Genomic DNA, 20659 nt, shown 5'->3' with positions numbered 1-20659 from the left:
ACCAGGCCGTAGAATTGGGTTTAAAAAAAAATGTGTGTATATATATATATATATATATTTATATATATATATATATATATATATATATATATATATATATATATATTTGGAAAATTATATGACTAATCACATATTAGATTTTGAGGAAAATCGCTATTGTAGTATTTTTTATATTTGTTCTAAAGTGCGGAAAATGGCATTTTTTTTTTTTTTTTTTTTTTTTTTTTTTTTTTACATATTCCTATAGTAAATGTACCTGTATTTTGAAAAATAAATAAAGCTTTATTGCTTGATTATACCGACTCTATTCATTTCATTGCCAAAGTCAACAACAAAAGTTAAATTTGGATTGGAAAATTTTCCTCATATTCCAAATATTTTAAACAGTTTCTGTGTCGTATGTATTTCTATGCCCAGCTTTATTTCGATGTCATATTGAGTAACTCATTAAACTCTTTAAAGTTTGTTATCAGTAATGGTATGCAGTTAGAGTTTGTTATCAGTAATGGTATGCAGTTAGAGTTTGTTATCAGTAATGGTATGCAGTTAGAGTTTGTTATCAGTAATGGTATGCAGTAACAACGTAGTACTACTAAATGGAAGCATAGTTGAGTTGTTAGATCAATTATATATATCTTCTTTTGGTTAAAGATTACTTTTACTCAGAATGAAAAAAAAATCCATTGATGATAAATGAAAAAACCACCTATTGTGTACTATAACCTTTCATTGTAGTGTTAAATTGCACTTTCAAAAAAGTAGGCCAAAGACCTATTTTTTGAGTTAAAGGCCCTGAGATTATTGATAAGTACGGGTTCTCCAGAAACATGTACAAAATTGTCACCGTCTTGACCACCCTCGCCCTCGGGGCTGAGGCCCAGGGCGGCGGTGACCCCGCCACTAACTGCCAGCTGCCCAACTGTCGCTGCTTTTTAGACTCTGCCGTGCCTGGGGGGCTCAATGTGAGTGACGTGCCTCAGTTAGTGGTGCTGACCATGGACTACGCCCTGAACGAGGAATACGAGCCCCTGTATAACCAGATCTTCTCTGTCGCCAACCCTAACGGCTGTGAAATTAGAGGAACCTTCTTTGTTCAGGATAAGAGTTCGAACCTGGGACTGGTTAAGCGGTATGCTGACGGAGGGTTTGAGATCGGCATTGGTTCTGTAAATGGAACTGTTCCTACGATAGAAAGAGAATTGATCAGTATGTTTAAAAGTAAGGAATTTGTTATTTGTAAACATTTTTCACAACTTCGTATTTTGCAAAATTGAGCTTTTACCCTGGCGATATCAAGTCTTTGAATTAGAATAGGAATTACGAGCATACAATATCAGAAAATAACACATTATGAACTTAAAAGTCATCGGGGAAACATTAGGCCGATTGATCGGGTTAAAAGAAATGATATTGGTTGCAAAATGCAGCACCTGCACCAAATACTTAAAGAACCAAACACATGCATGAGTTTGAGGATATTATTAAAAGGCGATTGATATACAAAACTGTACTATGTGTGAGCTTTTATTAAGGATACTTTGATAAGTTCTTTTCAATCATTGTGTATTCTCTCTGGAGCTTCATGTTTTCGGTTTGCTTTTTTTTTTTAGCTTTTAAGCAGGACATGAAGACGGCGGACGTCGACGAGACCAAGATAAGGGGGGTCAGACTGCCGTTCCTGGACAGGGATGTAGAGTTTAGCGGTGAGAGTCATCGCAATTCAAAAGGGGACAATTGTTGTGGTATCCTAAAATGGAAGCATCTAATCTTTATAACAAAATACATGTTTTTAATGAAAATTTTCATACAAATCATGGGTCTTGCACTCGAGTAGATAAGAGGAATATTGAATTCTATGAGCATTCAGTTTTGCTTGTATTTTTAGAAATGTTAGAATATGCCAAAATCTTTGTATGATGAGATGGGTTTATCTTCCAGCAATGAGTAAAACCGGCTTGGTTTATGACGCTGGGTGTTATACGAGCCAGTACGACCAACAGTTGAACTACAAATGGCCGTTCACGTACGATTTCCCGCCGACAGGCAACCTTTGCACTTCTGGAACGACTCCTACCAAAACCTTCCCAGGTAACAATCAAATACTACGATGACAAATGTTCTATTCTATAACATTGCCATTTATATCACGGAGGTTATATGTGATTATTATACTTTCATGTTAAATACTGAAATGTGATTGGTTTAGACGCAGTTGATGATCCGTTATACAATTATTTAATGCTTTAGCAGTCAATAGACCAGAATATTTTTCCCGAGGTGCAGGGAACAGCTCAGTATGATCTATTGCCCGAGGCCAACCAAGGGAAAAAATTCTGGTCTATTGACTGTTCAAGCATTAAATAACTGTTTTATTACCTAATTCCTTTTTTAGTTTTCGGGGATTACAATTTGCATATTGCAGATGGTTTTCGAGCCATTATGCAATATACTAAGATTTTTTTTCATCTTTTACATGCACAAAACCTTTTGCATGCATTACAACATCTCAATTTAATATTAGTTTACACAAAGAAGGGGGAGTCGTCAACCCATTAGATTTTAAGTAGTCTTTTACCTTATATGAGGCTTTAAAACTGTTGATTATTTGATACTCCATTTTGATAACATTGAATTTGATTTCACCAAGTACTAAAAACAGCGTCTATGTAAAGGAATATACATTCCCTGAGAACTATCGAAAGGCTGTAACATTAACATACATGTACCCGCGTTTTGAAATACGTTGCCGTCTGGAAAACAGATCGCAGTCTATTGACCGGTGGTCCAATAGATCGCAGTCTATTGACCGGCAGTTCAGAATAGACGCAAATATTTAATTTGTAATAAAACAACAAAATCCCTTTGATTAGGTATACTATTACCCTCAGCGTTAGCAACACACTTAGCAACGGGTAACACAACGAATTGTTACATGCGCGTTAATTATGCACGTACGGTTCGCCGTAGAATTCCCGTCATTTCTATATAAAAGCAGTAAAAATATTCTCTAAAATTAAGACATTCAGTATAATAAAATAAATAGTGCCTGTTTGGGAGGATAACAGTTGAAATTGACACCCCTCGAAAACCATTGTCAACCTCCGCTTCGCGTCGGTTGACAATGATTTCCTCAGGGTGTCAATTTCAACTGTTACCCTCCCAAACAGGCACTATTTATATAATGTAACGAGTCTCCAACAATTGCGAAGTGAGCCGTCTGTGTGACGTCACCATACGGTGCACACTGCCAGACAACACGTTCTTACAGGCGTCATATTGTAAAGCAAAAACAACAAATAAATATAGGTCAACGCGGGAATACTAGAATGGTTGACAAAAATTCGGCAAAGACCACAGTGAATATTAAACTTTCATTATGATATTTCATTATCATTTTTCTATACGCTGCAGATATACTTTCAGTATCACATAAAAAACTCATTACACAGGCACGTAGCATCAGGGGGGTTTTGAGGAGCTTTTATCTTTTTTTATTTTGCTTATATATATATATATATATATATTATATATAATATATATATATATATATATATATATATATATATATATATATATATATATATATATATATATATATATATATATATATATATATATATATATATATATATATGCATGATCGTGACAATAGGACACCTGTATACCGGTAAACATCCGCAGAACTGATTGTAGTTTTGCCACATACTATGAGGGAAACAGGGAACCCTACATTCTAAGGCTGGGCCGGGCCTGGGTAATATTCGACTACAAGTTGGAGGCAACCATTCAGTTCGTCAACTTTCTGAGGGCAGCCTCTAGCGTAAGCCCGTTAATAAAGCCAAAAGTCGTACCACTAAATCATTGTTTAATTCATTTTTTGTCTGAACACATGATTAATAGATTTCGCCCCGTTTGAAATTCACCTTTTAAGAAAATGGACTAACAGTTTACAGCCAACTCCGTTTAAAATTCGCCCACTATCGATGTAAGCGAATTAAACGAAAATTAAAATTTGAGAACATTTTATTGTTAACTTGAATTTCTACAAATGAAATAAGGTAGCTGTGATTTTAACAATAACAACTCGACCACTGGTAAATCAACAGGATGTGTGGATTGTGACCGCCAATCAGCTGTTAGAGTGGGTCCACATTCGCCCCATTCCAGTGTTAATCTTCTCTCATCATTTCACTCAAGGCATGCTCATCACATCGCTTGACACATTCATCGGTGTGTAATATCCGTGTAAAATAGAACATGTAAAATGTGTAAAGATTTTACTAATAAAAGAACGAAAGCAGAATTTTCATGTGAACCTTAATTAAGTGATGTTTTGAAACAGGAAAGGGGCGGGTAGGTGACTTTAATCAGAAGTAAAAAAAAAAAAAATGAAATTCCAAAGAGACAACTAAATCCAGGGATTTCCGAACGGGTGTAGTTTCAGAGGCCGTTTGTATTGACCCATCCATGCAGAGGCCTCGAGTAGGTATAGGATCAAGCCCTGGTGGGTCCAACCCCCGCAAGCTTCTGAATTGTAGATTTTCAAAAAAACAAACCCCGAAACCTTATGAATAGCATAATTAGCCCCCGTACATGACCAAAATTTTAAATGCAAAATTTAGTATAACATGTTTGATTGTAGAATAAGTTATAAATCCCTGAAAATTTCTCATTTTCTTTTTTTTAAGTTCAAGAGGCATAACTCTGTCAAAAATCATTGGTCTGGAACCAAGTTCAAACTTGACCTGTATTTTCTAAAAAAAAATTAACTTTATATGAAATATAAACTTAACATATGCATCACTTCAAAAGTTAAGAGAAGAAACTACGAATTTTCCATTTTTCCTTAAGTTCAAGAGGCATAACTCTTTCAAAAATCATCGGACTGGTACCAAACTCGTATGTATATGAACTCGTATGTATATTCATAAGACACATCAATATTTTAAATTTAATTGAATGTGTGCAACATTTGTTTAGATAATGATCGGAGAGTAAATATCCTTTTTTCAAATTACACGAGGCATTACAAAGCCAAACATGGGTAATCACAGATTACAAAGCTCATCGAAACGAGGCATCACCTATATAGGACCACCTTTATCATATTAAATGAAAATCATACTTAATTAATGATATTGGATATTCATGTATACTGTTTTGACACAATATCGTACATCATATGTTAAAAAATCGTTTGATAATCATACGTTCATTTCATACCGTATTATAAGATATAAGATTATAAGACAATTTTATTATTTTTTTCTTAATTTAACCTTGAGTAAAAACAAGGTCAAGGTCATCTATAAATCGATAATGCACCTCCAAGTATTATTAGTGTGCTTTGTTTAAAGTTTGAAGTCCTTCTGTCAAAGTATATTCAGGATTTGAACAATGAATTTCTTTTTCTAATTTTACCTTGAAATAAAATTTTTAGGTCAAGGTCAAAAATTTAAGATTGGTTCAGCTATGTTATAAACCATCTATCTATGATACAAGTTAAAAGCCTGTAAGTTGAAGGTGTCTTGTGTTATGGTCCGGACAATATTTTTTATAAAACACTTGACCTTGAAGAACAAAATAGGTCAAGGTCAAAAAATTTGGTGGCGTGCACTCCTTCTCAAAACCATCTACCTATGTTACAAGTTTATAGTCTTAATGTCAAAGGGTATTTAAGTTATGACCCAGACAAAATTCTATTATTTTTTCTTAATTTGACCTCGAGTAAAACAAGGTCAAAGTCAAATATTAATCAATAGTACACCTCAGTATATTATTATTATTGTTCTTTGTTTAAAAGGGCATGGTCACTATTTTGGTCAAAAATTATTTTTCCGATTTTAATATTTACAATACTTCAAAAAGGCATTTTTAATAGGCAACCGAAATTTGAGTGTCATTTGTTGAATTATAAGCGAGCTACAGAGCTTGAAATTCTTCGCTATGTAAACAAAGCGTTTGTTTACATTTTGAACGTTGAAGTAAAAATTTCAGTTTTAAACCTAAAACGAATGTGTTAAATGTTAGAAACTGTTTATCTATGCTTTAAATAAATAAAAAGATAGACAAACAAGCTGGAACAAGATTTTTTTACTGTTATATTTAACCTATGTAAACAAAAAACAGGGCACGAGCCTTGTTTACATACAAAGAATTGTGAGCCCTGTATCTTAATTATAACTCTACAAATGACTCTCAAATTTTCAAAGCATTGTAAATAATAAAAACATTAAAATAGAATTTGACCAAAATCGTGACCATGCCTCTTTAAAGTTTGAAGTCCTTCTGTCAAAGTATATTTAGGAGTTGAACAATGAAGTTTTTTCTAATTTGACCTTAAAATGAAATTTTTGGGTCAATGTCAAAAATTTTGGTGGGGTTCAGCTTGGTTATATGCCATTTATCTATGATACAAGTTTAAAGTCTGAATGTTGAAGGTGTCTTGTGTTATGGTTCGGACAATATTTTTTATAAAATGCTTGACCTTGAAGAACAAAATAGGTCAAGGTCAAAAATTTTGGTGGCGTGCACTCCTTCTCAATACCATCTACCTATGTTCCAAGTTTGAAGTCTTAATGTCAAAGGGTATTTAAGTTACAGCCTGGACAAATTTTGATGAAGAAGAATAAGAAGAGGAAGAAGAGGAATAAGAAAGTTGACAAAAACAATATGTCTCCCCTTTGAACGGGGAGACATAAAACTATATCATAGGAATCATGTTATATCATTTAACAACAAACACATCTATCTATCAAGCAGGTTTGAGTGAGGTAGGAGGTTTTTTTTGCATCCTTGATAATGGAATCAGGCTCTTCATCTGAAGCTACATCAAGGAATCATTTATATTATAGTTAAATCAACTATGCAAGTTTGAAATAGTACTACTATCTGTAAAACATGTGACCTGTTCCAAAAAACTAAACCTCATCCAGCATCCGAAACCTATGGCTCAGATTCAGCATTGAAGCCTGCAAGGTGCATCAGTATAATAGGACACACTATCCATTCAAGTTTGGTGAAGTTAGGACCAGTAGTAACATAAAAATGGCTATCAAAGGGTACCTGCTCCAAAAACCTGAATCTCCTCCAGCATCTGAAATTCATGGCTCAGATTCAGCATCCAAGTCTTTCAAATCCATAAGTAGGTCCAGATTCATCATCTATGCAAGTTTGGTGAAGATAGGACAAGCAAAAACTTAGATACAGGACCTGTAACAATGATTTTAACCAGGTCCGGACGCCGACGCCACTTGCGACGGTATGGCGCAAGCTCCCCCTACTTATCTCGGTGAGCTTAAAATTATTGGACCGGTGCCAAATTCGAACCCAGCCTGTATATTCAAAAGATACAACCATATATCAGATTTGAGTTAAATGCGTGCTATGGTTGTTAAGATAATGATCAGAAAGTGAATGATGACGGGATGACAGAAGGATGGACTGACAAACGGGGTAATACTTTATACCCCAGTCATTTTATGGCGGGGCATAAAAATAATGAAGTAACCCAACTAGCCTAGTACTTTTACTGAAAATTAACTAAATGTCAAACCCTGTATATATATTATGTGTGTGTAAAACACACACACATTCTGGAATGCACTATATCAAAACCATTCTAATCTGTTGAAAAATAATTTTCCTCTAAATATCATACATGCCAAATATATTACGTTTACACAACCTTAATCTTTTGAATTATCTTGAAAATTTTACCATGAAAGGATTTTTAATGCCAAAATGGAGACATTTCTGTACTGATGAATCTTTGATTACTATGACGAGTCACGGATGTGAGAAGAATGCACCACCTGCATTTTGTCACGTACTGTCCTTGTACTTTCCACAACTTGATTCGTGTGGTATAATGAGTCTATAGTGTGTAAAATGGGTACTTTGAGAATAACTGTAGTGTGTAAAATGAGTACCGTACTTTGACATTAATGGAAGAATGGAAATGTGTTTGATGAATTCCATGTAAGTGTTAGTTCATTGCAAAAAACCACACAACACTTAGCTACTGGCTACATTTTATTCCTAACATGATCAAAGGAAAGAACTAATGCTGCCCATGGTTCCAACACATAAACAGACTGGATATTCTTAACAATTGGATGAACATCATCATGCTTTGTTACTTTACATTACAATCACCATCATAAATAAAAACATATCAAAAATCATTAAAATTAATAAACATTCACCTTTTCAACACTTAGTGCACAGAGCAACAACCTGTAAGGTGTAAATCTTAAACATTTCTGGAGTTGTGTGTTTACATATTAAAATGTAGATAAGAGTTTACAAATATTATATTCCATTAAATACTCATACGAAGACCTGCACATACACATTAATGCAATCATTTACCACATAACCAACAGATTATGTATACACACATTGGTCCAAAGGACACAATAACAAGGTTATGTTGAATCTAATATGACCATATTCCTGTATGTCTGCCACCATTACAGACCTCTCAGCTTAACATCTGGTCAATTCTGATCTTGTACAGGTACTTTCAGCACCCAGTTAACAATATTCAGTGCCCAGTGAACAATATTCAGCGCCCAGGTAACAATATTCCGCGCCCAGTGAACAATATTCAGCACTAAGTTAACAATATTCAGTGCCCAATTAACAATACTCTCTGACATCAGGTCAGTCAAACTCTTGTGATCATATACTGGTACTCTGTATACTTGAACTCCAATACAAGCTTTGTATTGAGGGTGCCCCATTATTTCTGCTTCTTCTTGAGAGTCTTTAGGCTACTTGGAGTACTAATGGACTTCATTGAGGTGTTCAGTGATGTCTTGAGAGTGTGTTGAGGTGTCTTTGAGAGCCCAGATTGCTGAAAAGAGTCAAAATAAAACCCATTAGCCACTGCTAAAATAACTCAATTTCTAAATACCAGTTAGAGGCCAATGGGTAACATATCTCACTTTAGCTACAATTTTGTATTGAAACACAAGATACTAAATAGCTTTAATAGTATCATTTTAACACTAAAAACATTCATATCATTGCCATAGGAAACAACAAAAGACAAATTTGAAACAGGAAATTTACCTCAGGTAATCAAAAATTCAAAACAATTTCTGTTTCCTGTGTATTTCTATGTTTTTCTATGTCTAGGTTGATTTCTGTATCATATGAAGTACCGCAAAGAACTCATAAGATCCTACATTAAACAGTATACAGAGACCGAGTTGCCTGCAGTATTAAACAAGATAACACTACCTTCTGACTTCCTGTTTTTCCGTCGTCACTCTCCGAGGAGCTGTCACTTGATGACAAATCGCTGGAGGAGGAGGAGGGGGGTGGGGGTCTCTTGGCAGACTTCTTAGGACTGCTGCTCTGAGTCTGAAATCAAAATGAGAGAATAGAAATTAGGATTTTAAAAAGAGAAGTCAGTCTATCAGTTCTTTCTTTAGTCATTACATTTACTGTTAAAATTTTAAACACATTAAGTGTTTACTTTTATGACAATGCAACTGTCGAACCAAAAGCTACTACAAAGATCACTGTCTTCAGGGAAATATTTGCCTCCATTTCATTTTCACACCTTTCACCATCATTGTCAGAAGGCGAATTGAAGACTGGGCGAATTCCAATGTCCTAATTAATCTTTCTTTGAAAACAACTGTGCCTGGGCATATTTAAAATAGGGCGAAACTGTTTGTAGGTGTAGCAGGGCAAGATTTACACTGAACGAAAAAAACCCCTAAAACCTTTGACCCTTCAAAAAGTTCACACAGATAAGAACATGTTTGTTTTCCTATAGAATTGAAGTTTCTATCATTTTTATTTATTTGCATATGTAAACAATGGTACATTCAAACTAATTTTTTCTAATGTGTAAATGATAATAACATACCTATGGGAAGAAACAGCTGCATAAATCACAAAGACATTTATATTTCTCCACAGAACTTTATTACCAAATTCAGTCAAAATTGGCCATGTACTTTCAAGAAATCTGAAATGATTTCCCTTTTACATGTATCCTGATATTGACTGATCAGCTTTTTTGTAAGAGATACCTTTCTCTACTGACACACACTGATGAATAAAACTGTATAAAACCAGTACCACCTACCAGAGGGAGAACATCAGACATATCAGAACTACCGTCATCGTTCGACTTCTTTTTCCCTTCAGAATTAACCAGTTTCTTGGGAGATTTTGTGGGTGTCTGTGGAAAATAAAACAAAAGAGACTGAACAAAACATTGATGAAGAGGACAATAAAATTACAACCATGATGATTCCACCATCTTCTCTACAAAGATTCAAAAGCATTTCATAAGTATACAATCTCAGTGTAACTCCATATAAGTACATCCACCGAGAAACACATCAATCATGATGATGCTCAACTATACACATAACAAGAGATGTTTGTGAAATACTTATGCCCCCCTCCTCCCTTGGAAACATCCACGAAGAAAATGGACAGAAACTGCAAATAATTGGAATTTTTGTAAGTTCAAGGGGCATAACTGTATCGAAAATTGCTCGATTGTAACCAAAATCGAAATTGACCTAGACATTATGATAAATCTGTATACCAAATTTCATTTCAATATGTGCAACCTCTGCAATGATGAAAACTGAAAATCAGTGGAACTTTTCAAAGTCCAAGAGGCATAACTCTATTTAAAATTGCTTGGTCGTACCCTAAAATCAAAACGACTTAGTAATTAGTTATTATTTAGATAGATCAGTATACTACCATAAATCATATTTCAATATGTGCAACTTCTGTGAAGAAAATGATTGGAAACTGCAAACAATTGGAATTTTTTTAAGTCCAAGGGGCATAACTTTGTAAAAAATTGCACATTTGACCAAAAATCAAACTTGACCTAGATATTATCATGATAAATTTGTATACCAAATTTCATTTCAATATGTACAACCTCTGCAAAGAAAATGAATGGTGAGCAGATATTTTTGTACCTATCAATTTTGCATGAATCACAGCCAAATAAATGCCACAGAAGAGCCAGTCTAAAATTTTCAAAATGACGATGGTGATGGATTTTTTTAATTATAACAACAGGGGATAGATAAGTTGTTAAAAAGATATATGAAACATCTCATTCACAATGCAGACAGCTGCTGACCTCACCACACAGATTATACTGACCTTTAAACTTGATGTCGTTTTTTTTGTTGGAGATAACAGAGGTTGGTTTTTTTTCTGTGTCTTGTTTGCCTCATCTTCAGACGAACTAGTCCCACTTGAGGAGGTTTCAGGCTTTTTTACTATTGTAGCCTTCCTTGGGGAAGACATTCCCGCCATCTTTTAAACAAAGATTCCAAAGCATTGATATTTACACTGTATAACTCTTCATTTCATATAAGTGCACAAGGAGACAATTCATAGCACAGTCAATAACTATTAATCATACACTTTTGTTGGTCATATAACTTGTTGATTTGTTTGTATCATGATTTTTTTTAATCTTCATTGGCAGTAAAAATTTTTTTCTTAAAGCTGACATGAATTCATAAATATGCATTATTTCACTTTTATCTCTGACTACCGCCATTTTAGTTGTCGATTTCTATTGTTCTGCTCATCGCTACACACCCCCTATATAAGCTGAGAGCACTATTCATGCTTCACCGCATTCAGGTATTTCATACACCCGAACACGTTACCTTGGATGAAAAGACTTGTAGAGACGCGTTTCAAACAAAAATAATATGACAACCACTGCACTGGCAAGGAATATCCAATGAACGACAAAAAAACAAGACAGACTAATATCCAGGCACATATACTTTAAAATCCTTGATAATTGTAGACCATTCTCCTGTTTATGTTATAACATTGCACCTGCGCAACCACATATAGTGGCAGATCAAGCAATGTCAATGATCGCATGGATTTTAGAAACGGAACGTTTTTGTAGAAACCGATGGAAACGAGTCAATGTTACGTTGTTACTTTCTTGGATTTACTATCATTTAGTTTCTGGGTTAGATGTAGTGCCGTCAGGGTTTTCAAATAGATGCAGACTTTCTGCCCTCTGTATGAACAACTTGCATGTTCGATGTGCATGTGAAGTAAGGCAGCACTATCTGTGCAAAATAATACAGATACTAGTGCCTTGGAAATTCTTTCAAAAAATAAACTAGTGGGTATTGTTTTTTTAACAAAAAACACATGTCTCCCCTTCTCCCCAAGGATTGTAATATGGGGCAATTTTAACAATTGAAAAAGAATAATGTCAGCTATATGTTACACAGACCCATCTTGTTTCTTAATTTGACCTTGAGTAAAGCATGGTCAAGGTCATATATAAATCAATAAAACACCTAAGTGTATTATTATTGTTCTTTGTTTAAAGTTTGAAGTCCTTCTGTCAAAGTATATTCAGGAATTGAACAATGAAGTTTTTTCTAATTTGACCTTAAAATAAAAATTTTAAGGTCAAGGTCAAAAATTTTGGTAAGGTTCAACTAGGTTATATACCATTTATCCATGATACAAGTTAAAAGTCTGTATGTTAAAGGAGTCTTGTGTTATGGTCCAGACAATATTTTTTATGAAAAGCTTGACCTTGAAGAACAAAATAGGTCAACTTTTGGTGGCGTGGACTCCTTCTCAATACCATCTACCTATGTTCCAAGTTTAAAGTCTTAATGTCAAAGGGTATTAAAGTTATGACCCAGACAAAATTTTATTTTTTTTTATTTTTTCTTAATTTGACCTTGAGTAAAACAAGGTCAAGGTCAAATAATATTCAATAGTACACCTAAGTGTATTATTATTGTTCTTCATTTAAAGTTTGAAGTCCTTCTATCAAAGTATATTCAGGAATTGAACAATGAAGGTTTTCCTAATATGACCTTGAAATAAAAATTCTAAGTCAAGGTCAAAAATTTTGGTAAGGTTCAACTAGGTTATATACCATCTATCTATGATACAAGTTTAAAGTCTGTGTGTTAAAGGAGTCTTGTGTTATGGTCCGGACAATATTTTTTATGAAAAGCTTGACCTTGAAGAACAAAATAGGTCAAGGTCAAAACTTTTGGTGGCGTGCAAACCTTCTCAATACCATCTACCTATGTTCTAAGTTTGAAGTCTAAAAGTCAAAGGGTATTAAAGTTATGACCCAGACAAAATTTTATTATTTTTTCTTAATTTGACCTTGAGTAAAACAAGGTCAAGGTCAAATATTATTCTATAGTACACCTAAGTGTATTATTATTGTTCTTTGTTCAAAGTATGAAGTCCTTCTGTCAAAGTATATTCAGGAGTTGAACAATGAAGTTTTTTCTAATATGACCTTGAAATAAAAATTCTAAGTCAAGGTCAAAAATTTTGGTAAGGTTCAACTAAGTTATATACCATCTATCTATGATACAAGTTTAAAGTCTGTATGTTAAAGGAGTCTTGTGTTATGGTCCAGACAATATTTTTTATAAAAAGCTTGACCTTGAAGAACAAAATAGGTCAAGGTCAAAACTTTTGGTGGCGTGCACTCCTTCTTAATACCATCTACCTATGTTCCAAGCTTGAAGTCTAAATGTCAAAGGGTATTTAAGTTACGGCTTGGACAAATTTGGATGAAGAAGAATAAGAAGAAGAAGAATAAGAAGAACTAGAGCAAAGCTCGTTGCAAAGCAACGAGTGGGTTTTCCGCTAATGTCGAAAGCAACGCTAGAAGTACGTCTAAGAAGCAGAGTTCTTTATCTAGTAACAAAGAAACCTATGTACAAAAAGATAAAAAAAATCGAATGATTCTTGGTACAACTTAACATAATCCGAATGTTTTTAAGTACGACTTAACCAAAAACCCTTAACCATTTCAAGAACGACTTAACAAAAAAAACCAATGTGTTTAAGTACGACTTAACAAATTTGACTTCATTTTAGGTACAAGTTTACTTTACCTTGAACTAACATCTTTTTTCTTAACCCAGAATGCAAAATTAAAATTTACGTAAAAAATCAATTTTGTTTAAAACATAATTCTGAGCAACTTTTTCTCTTCACTGCTTTTCAAAGGGTTGACCTTTCGTACTGTGTGCTCGTTGCGTCATTAATTGTCAGAAACTTATCGATGTTAAGTTTACTTTACTGTACCTCTGTGAATATTTTCTATGTAAAATTACTATGAAACAGACAACATTGAAATGGTGAACATTTCAAAGGGCCCCGCTTATGTAATTTCAGAGAATTCTGCTTTGACCTTGAGCTATAACTTGAAATTTTTCCAGCTGGCATAGAACTTTTAATTCAATTTCATTCCTCCTAACATACATGCATTTTTGTTCAATCTGACCAAGATTAAGCATATTTGGAAAATAATCTACTGTCTTAAACTAATTTTAAAAAGATCTGCTATGACCTTGCTTCACATTGACAGACTTGGTTCAAGGTCACTGCACGCCATTAACCAATAAACTCTGTAAAGGTAAAATATTAGCCAAATTGGGGCTAAAAGGAGACTGAGTATATCTATGCTCTTAAAATATGGATTTTTGTGTGATCTGATATGACCTTGACTCTTCATCTACAAATATCATTCGAGGTCATTGCATATATTTTGATCAAAGGCATCATGTGGGTGAAGTATGAGGCTGATGGAGCAAAGGGAGAGAAGATATACTCCGGACAAGGATTTTTAAAAATATAATTCTGCTATGACCTTCACAGTTTCTTTTCACTGAAAATAGGTTCAAGGTCACTACACACCCTTTCACCCTTTACTCAAACGCTCTGCTTATGTGAAGTCTGAGCCAAATAAGGGTTAGCAGAAATTATATATGCTCTCAAAAAAGGATTTTTGCATGATCCGATATGATCTTCACCCTTTAACTAGAAATTTCATGCAAGGTCACTGCACATCGTTTAACCATAGAGACACTCTGTGAGTATTAGCCAGATTGGACCAAAGGGAAAAAAGATATGCCCCAGACAAGGATTTTATATATATAATTCTGCTATGACCTTAACCTTATACCTAAAAACATGGTTCAAGGTCACTGCACATCCTTCAACCAAAGGAACCCTGTGGATGAGGTATGAGCCAGATTGGGCCAAGGGGAGAGAAGCTATGCTCCTGTCAAGCCATCTCAGATGGACAGACGGACAAATTGATCACTAGAAGGCGCCCGCATAAACATGCCTTTTTATCTAATTTAAAATAGTATCCATGCTATCTGCCCATGGTGAATAGTCATCAATATTTACAATATTTAACCAAAAAATAGCTTTTAAAAATATTTGAAAAGGTAAAAATTGTAAAAACCCCATCGGGATTCGAACTCATGACTTACAGGTTCCTAGTAACCCTCTAACCCACTGTGCTAAGGAGTTATGTGACCATTTTTGAAAAGAAACTACATGTACTTATATAATTACACTTTATTTTATTGTTTATTTCGATAAACAATACGTCACAACATGGAAGTGTCCCATATCACCTTAAACTCGGAACACCTCTGACCTAATAAGATCGCATCATTAAATACAAAGTTTGATTTAACTCTAATTTGTTTATCATCAAGAAATTGTGCATCGCTGACAAATAAAGTTTTCTTCTGTATAATGAAATACCAATTAACTGACTATTCGGACAATAGCAAGTTTATTGTCCCACTCCACAGCAACTATTTCCCTTGGCTTTGCCTCATTAAATAGTTGCTGTCTTTGGGGACAATAAACTTGCTATTGTCCTCATACCCAGTAAATACTAAATAGGCATATAATATCCCATCCACCTACATTTCATGTTATATAACCTCCCGTTTGTAACCTTCAATTTCACTGTAAAGTCAACATATCTGTCATAGCCGCAAGTTTCACAATTTATTTCTGCTTCTCATGTACTTAAAATCAGGGGCCTTAATATTGCTTACCAATTCCAACAAGAGACACCCCTCTAACTATTGATAATCATTAAAATTCATTTCATGAATCTACGCAACAATGATAAACCTTCAAGTACAGTCACTCTCAATTTTACAAAAATATTGACGGTACTTTATCCGAAACTGTTCCTTGTACCTTTAACTTAGTACACTAACATTTTTATGAAAAGACTAAGAAAGCTAATGCAATTCTGAGAAAAAGAATACAACATATTGCCAATTCCATTGAGGTTTAATAAAAATATGGCCATTTAAGTGAACCCCCCATTTCCAATTTCCATTAATAAACACAGATTTACAGGGTTCTCCATAGTAAAACATCTTTACCTGACCTTTTAGAGGTCAATTGTTGTTCAACCACCTTTGAAAAGAAACCTTATTCAATACAACATGCATCTACATTATATAATCATGATAAAAGCTTCACATCACTTAGAAATATCCTTACATGTATACCACCCCCCCCCACCCCCCCCCCCCATCTTTTGATTTTCATAAAAAGTCATGGTTAAAAATGTTTAACCTAATTTTATGAAACTTATGGCAATTTCCTTGAGTCATTTCTCACACATATTTGAAAACAATCATCAATGATTCTAAAATTTGATCCTAATTATTTGTTTATTTTATGATTTACACCATTTTAATTAACAAATAGACAGCTGTCCTGCTTGTGATTTCTTGTTTTTATGAAAAAAAGTAAGCTAACAATCATATTTAGTGAATATCTAATCTATTTTGATTTCTAGTCTCCTTCTAACCATGCTAAAATAGTAAGATACAACCTACAAGTTAGACATCTGCCTTAAATTAAAATAAACTTCAAACACCCAGGTAGCTGGAGACAGAGTTGATTTCCATGAAAAATGTTCAAATTTGACATGTTTTTCTACTTTTTTTCTGCATATATACCTTAGAAAGGTAGAAATAGGTTGTTTCTTGTTCATTTCAAAAGTAATTATCATAGCAGATGTTATTTCAAAGTCAAATGTACATTTACATATCCTACATGTAATCTTAATGCAGACAATTAAATAGAGGGGAGGGGGGGGGGGATTTTTCAATTATGTAAACACATCTAAATATCTTTATGAAATAAAAAATAAAGGAAACATAATTGCATACTTTTATTGAAAAACAAATTTTCACAGCAATTATGAATTTCTTTATAAACAGCCTTAATTTTGTTTTCATAATTTCTTATCAAACACAAACCACAACATGGCATGATGCTTTCTTCAAGTTCCATTATTGTTTATGCATTATCGGATTTAAATTGAATTACCGGTAAATAGTCTATAGAACACAAGGAATATGCATGTGGATAGAGGTGACAGGTTAATCTCAGCAGCTGACCCACAAGAATCAACAGGTACCGGTAAAAGCCATGTGGTAACAAGAGTCTGTTTTGAGCTGAAATAAAAAAAAAAAATAATTAGCTGTGTTTACATACATGTACTAGTAATAGCTGTGTTTACATTAACATATGCATAGTATTTCTGGAAAAAATACACTGACCATGCAGTGTAATAGGTATGACATATCCCAATACATGACATAACATTTAGGCAGTACAAGATCAAAAATTTGCATATCAAGTCATAATATAATATTAAAAAATTTTCATAGGTATAAACACTTATCAAATTGAGAGAGAGAGAGTTTGAGAGAGAGAGAGAGTTTATTACCGTACTTGTAGTGCAACAGTCAATATTTCAATTCATAAATTACAAACGAATATTACCCACCGAACAGCGTCAAAGTACATGTACTGGTATTAGCTTCTGGTATACCATTTTTTATCAATTCTACTGTGTTTTTTTTTTTGCAAATAAATTTAGCAAGGGTTTTTGCTTATTTTCTTATAAATTACATGTTTTAAAAACAATACTATGTGTAATAAGCATAAATTAAACATGTATGAGTAAACTTAATGAAGAATTTTTAATAGATTATTTTTCACAGAATGTGGTACATTACATGTATGTCAATCTTTATAAAACTAGCGTATATTTCGTGCGCCATAAATTGCAAGTTTTTTGTAAATATCATTTACTTGCATGATAGGTATATATGGTCTAACCAAAATTTTCTTCACAAAGCTACAGCTGTATGTACCACATATATGTTTTGTCACAAGTATACATTTAAAAAAAAACAACCCCAAATTCCAACAGTTGAAATAAACTCAACTCATTCTCTGACAAGTTCATTGTGTTTTGTGCGTGCATATCTTATTTGTCTGCTGCAACAGCAGCCAATCAGCGGTAAGCTGATTCCACAAAAAGAAAGTTTGTGTTTTAGGAGCGGGTAAATTGTTTATGCGACACTGTCAAGAAAACCACACCAAATAATAACAGGAAACATAAATATTCACTTATATGTATTGTGTTGTAAAGTAAAGGTTTTTAACACTTATTGCATCTTGCAAAACATGTGATGACCCTTAATCATCTGTCATATATCTGATATACATGTATATGTAAAAGATGGGAGAAATAACGACGGAACAAACTGGGATTCGAACCTGGCCCTCTGAATCTCTAGTCAAGTGCTCTACCAACTGAGCTACAAGTATCTGGCACCGGTATTCAAACCAGTCTGACCCTCACATTCCTCCCCCTTAAATGATCTTCACCCTCGAAGATCACCCCTGGCAGGAGTTAACCTGTTAGTTCCAGGGGTTGGTCACAACACCAATATTGTAACAGGATGGGAGAATTAATGAAGGACCAAACCGGGATTTGAACCTGGGCCCCCTGAATCTCTAGTCAGGTGCTCTACCAACTGAGCTATCTGGCACTGGTATTCAAACCGGTCTGATCATCACATATATAAAGAATTATTTTAAACAATGTTGTTCAATAAAAAATAACACGCGCAATCTTCAGTTTGTGTCTGTAATTAATCAATATTGGCGTGCGATCAGTTCTCGCCGAGTACCATTTCTCACCAGTGCATTGTTACGTCATTTTATCAACACATAAAATTATATACGAAAATATGATGTTACAGTGCACCAGCGAGAAATGGTCCTCGACGAGAACTGCTCGCAGGCCAGTACTGCCAGTAGTCAGATTAAAAGAGAATATAAAAATTACATTTAAAACATTAACAAGGACAATTTAAGTACACATCATAACTGCTAAACAAGAAAAATTATGTGAACTGGTAGAATAGTACGCATAGTTCTAACTTGTAACCTACATGTACAAGTACATGTACCGGGTACCCGTTGGTCTGCTAAACCTTTCTAATGATACAATAATTGGCATCATAAAGATATTAAAGTCATGTTTTAACTCTGAAGTCTGAAGTATACAATTTTATTTACTTGAAGTTATGTCTACAGGATATTCATGACTACATTTGGAGTCTTCTGCACAAGAATATATGATATGTTTCTAATTAGACCCTGCTTTGAATTTTGAGTTGAAAATTCACAATCTGTTATTTTTTTAAATAGATAAATTCAGTTACCCTTTCCAGTCCCCCATGAACTGATGAACCTCGAGCGAGTCTAAACATCCATGAAACATGTAAAAATTACACGTTAGCCTAGTAAACAAACACCCACACCATAACAAAAACAAACAGTGTGCACGTACTTACATGTACATCTATACTATATACTAAATTTTAACTTTAACTTTTTTAAACTTTAAAAGGAGTAAAAGCCTCACCTTCTTCAGTAACATCCACATAAATCACACACTTTAATGTCCATCTTTTCCCCTTTATTACTCGTAGCTTATCAACGGCTGATCGTCGACAGAAGTGTGGCTGTCAGAATTTCCTCGTAAACGATTCACACGCGAAAAATATCCTCCTTAAACAAATATGTAGTATTGTTCCCTGTGCATGTTCATATGTTTCACAGTAAATTAAAAATGCATTTGTACGTCGAAAGAATACACAACTTCTCTTCTGCATTACGGCTCTCTCTTTTCTACAATGCCGTTCGTTACTGTTTACATTCGGCGCGCGCGCGGGGGTTACAAACAGGGGCGCCCCGACAAATAGTTGCACATAGAACGTTAAAATAATGTGTGTTCATTGAATTCATAAATGATATAGATGAAAAAAATGAAATTGAATCACAACTATTTATATAAGACGCAACACAACGTAATGCAGTATATGCCTGGGCCTTAAAGTGGCATTTGTTCGCTTGTGTGTCTATGTAGACAAATTAACTCGTTCATGTAACGTTACGATTCACACATATTTGTTTTATGAAATTTGAAAAAAAATAGGGCACAGAACTTTTTAAATTTGATACCAAATGACATTATTTAATATATTAACAATAACTGAATTAATTTTTTTTCATAAAATGATAACGATTTTTGCTATCAGAAAAATACGTGTATGAGCTGCTGACCCCTAATTATAGGGGCCAGCCCTTTTTTCTTAATTTTAAATGAAAGCTCTTGTTATTCTAAACAACTTTTGTTCTATATGTATTAACAAAATATTTTTAGTTTAAAGGTTATAATACAAAAAGCAACAAAATTTCAGCCCCGAAAAAATCTTAAACTTTGGCGACAAATAGCTCAAAAACTAACAAAGAAATTACCAAAATTTTCATGCCAGCAAAACTATAAAATGTTACCGACAATTTCGCCAAATTTCATGCATCTATCATCTGTAGTTTCCGAGATCAACTCTGGACAAAAGACCGCCCAATTTTCAATTAAAGGGCAATAACTCATAACCGGAAGTGAATTTTAAAAATTTGAAAAAAACGTCTAGAG

General features: G+C 33.9%; 2 protein-coding genes across 3 annotated transcripts in view; one reads left to right on the top strand and one right to left on the bottom strand.

The window, feature by feature from the left end:
• Window positions 1-789: 789 nt before the first annotated feature.
• On the top strand, window positions 790-2111 carry LOC117681901 (chitin deacetylase 7). Its single transcript, XM_066075130.1, has 3 exons — window positions 790-1218; window positions 1611-1703; window positions 1939-2111. Exons 1-3 carry the CDS (start codon window positions 828-830, stop codon window positions 2109-2111), a joined length of 657 nt encoding a protein of 218 aa, XP_065931202.1. The 5' UTR covers window positions 790-827.
• A 5910-nt stretch (window positions 2112-8021) lies between these two features.
• The window catches only part of LOC105348335 (micronuclear linker histone polyprotein), a 32260-nt gene continuing 19622 nt past the window's right edge, over window positions 8022-20659 (bottom strand). For both annotated transcript variants that reach the window (XM_066074745.1, XM_066074746.1), the window contains exons 23-26: window positions 11161-11316; window positions 10109-10204; window positions 9250-9372; window positions 8022-8860 (exon numbers count right to left, since the gene is read on the bottom strand). In XM_066074745.1, the coding sequence (XP_065930817.1) occupies window positions 8747-8860; window positions 9250-9372; window positions 10109-10204; window positions 11161-11316 (489 nt within the window). In that variant the 3' untranslated portion in view covers window positions 8022-8746. The remainder of the gene's footprint in view (window positions 8861-9249; window positions 9373-10108; window positions 10205-11160; window positions 11317-20659) is intronic.

This window comes from Magallana gigas, chromosome 2 (assembly GCF_963853765.1).
Source record: "Magallana gigas chromosome 2, xbMagGiga1.1, whole genome shotgun sequence".
NCBI classification, from domain to species: Eukaryota; Metazoa; Mollusca; class Bivalvia; order Ostreida; family Ostreidae; genus Magallana; species Magallana gigas.
Note: the sequence above shows the minus strand (reverse complement) of the source record. Positions and strands in the feature narration are given on the sequence as shown.

What these genes read in the sequence shown, in the direction of transcription:
- LOC117681901 (XM_066075130.1), top strand. Translation starts at nt 828, where the DNA reads ATGTACAAAATTGTCACCGTCTTGACCACCCTCGCCCTCGGGGCTGAG. An exon ending in ATTGATCAGTATGTTTAAAA is followed by an intron (nt 1,219 to 1,610) that starts GTAAGGAATTTG and finishes TTTTTTTTTTAG; the next exon opens with CTTTTAAGCAGGACATGAAG. An exon ending in CAGGGATGTAGAGTTTAGCG is followed by an intron (nt 1,704 to 1,938) that starts GTGAGAGTCATC and finishes TTTATCTTCCAG; the next exon opens with CAATGAGTAAAACCGGCTTG.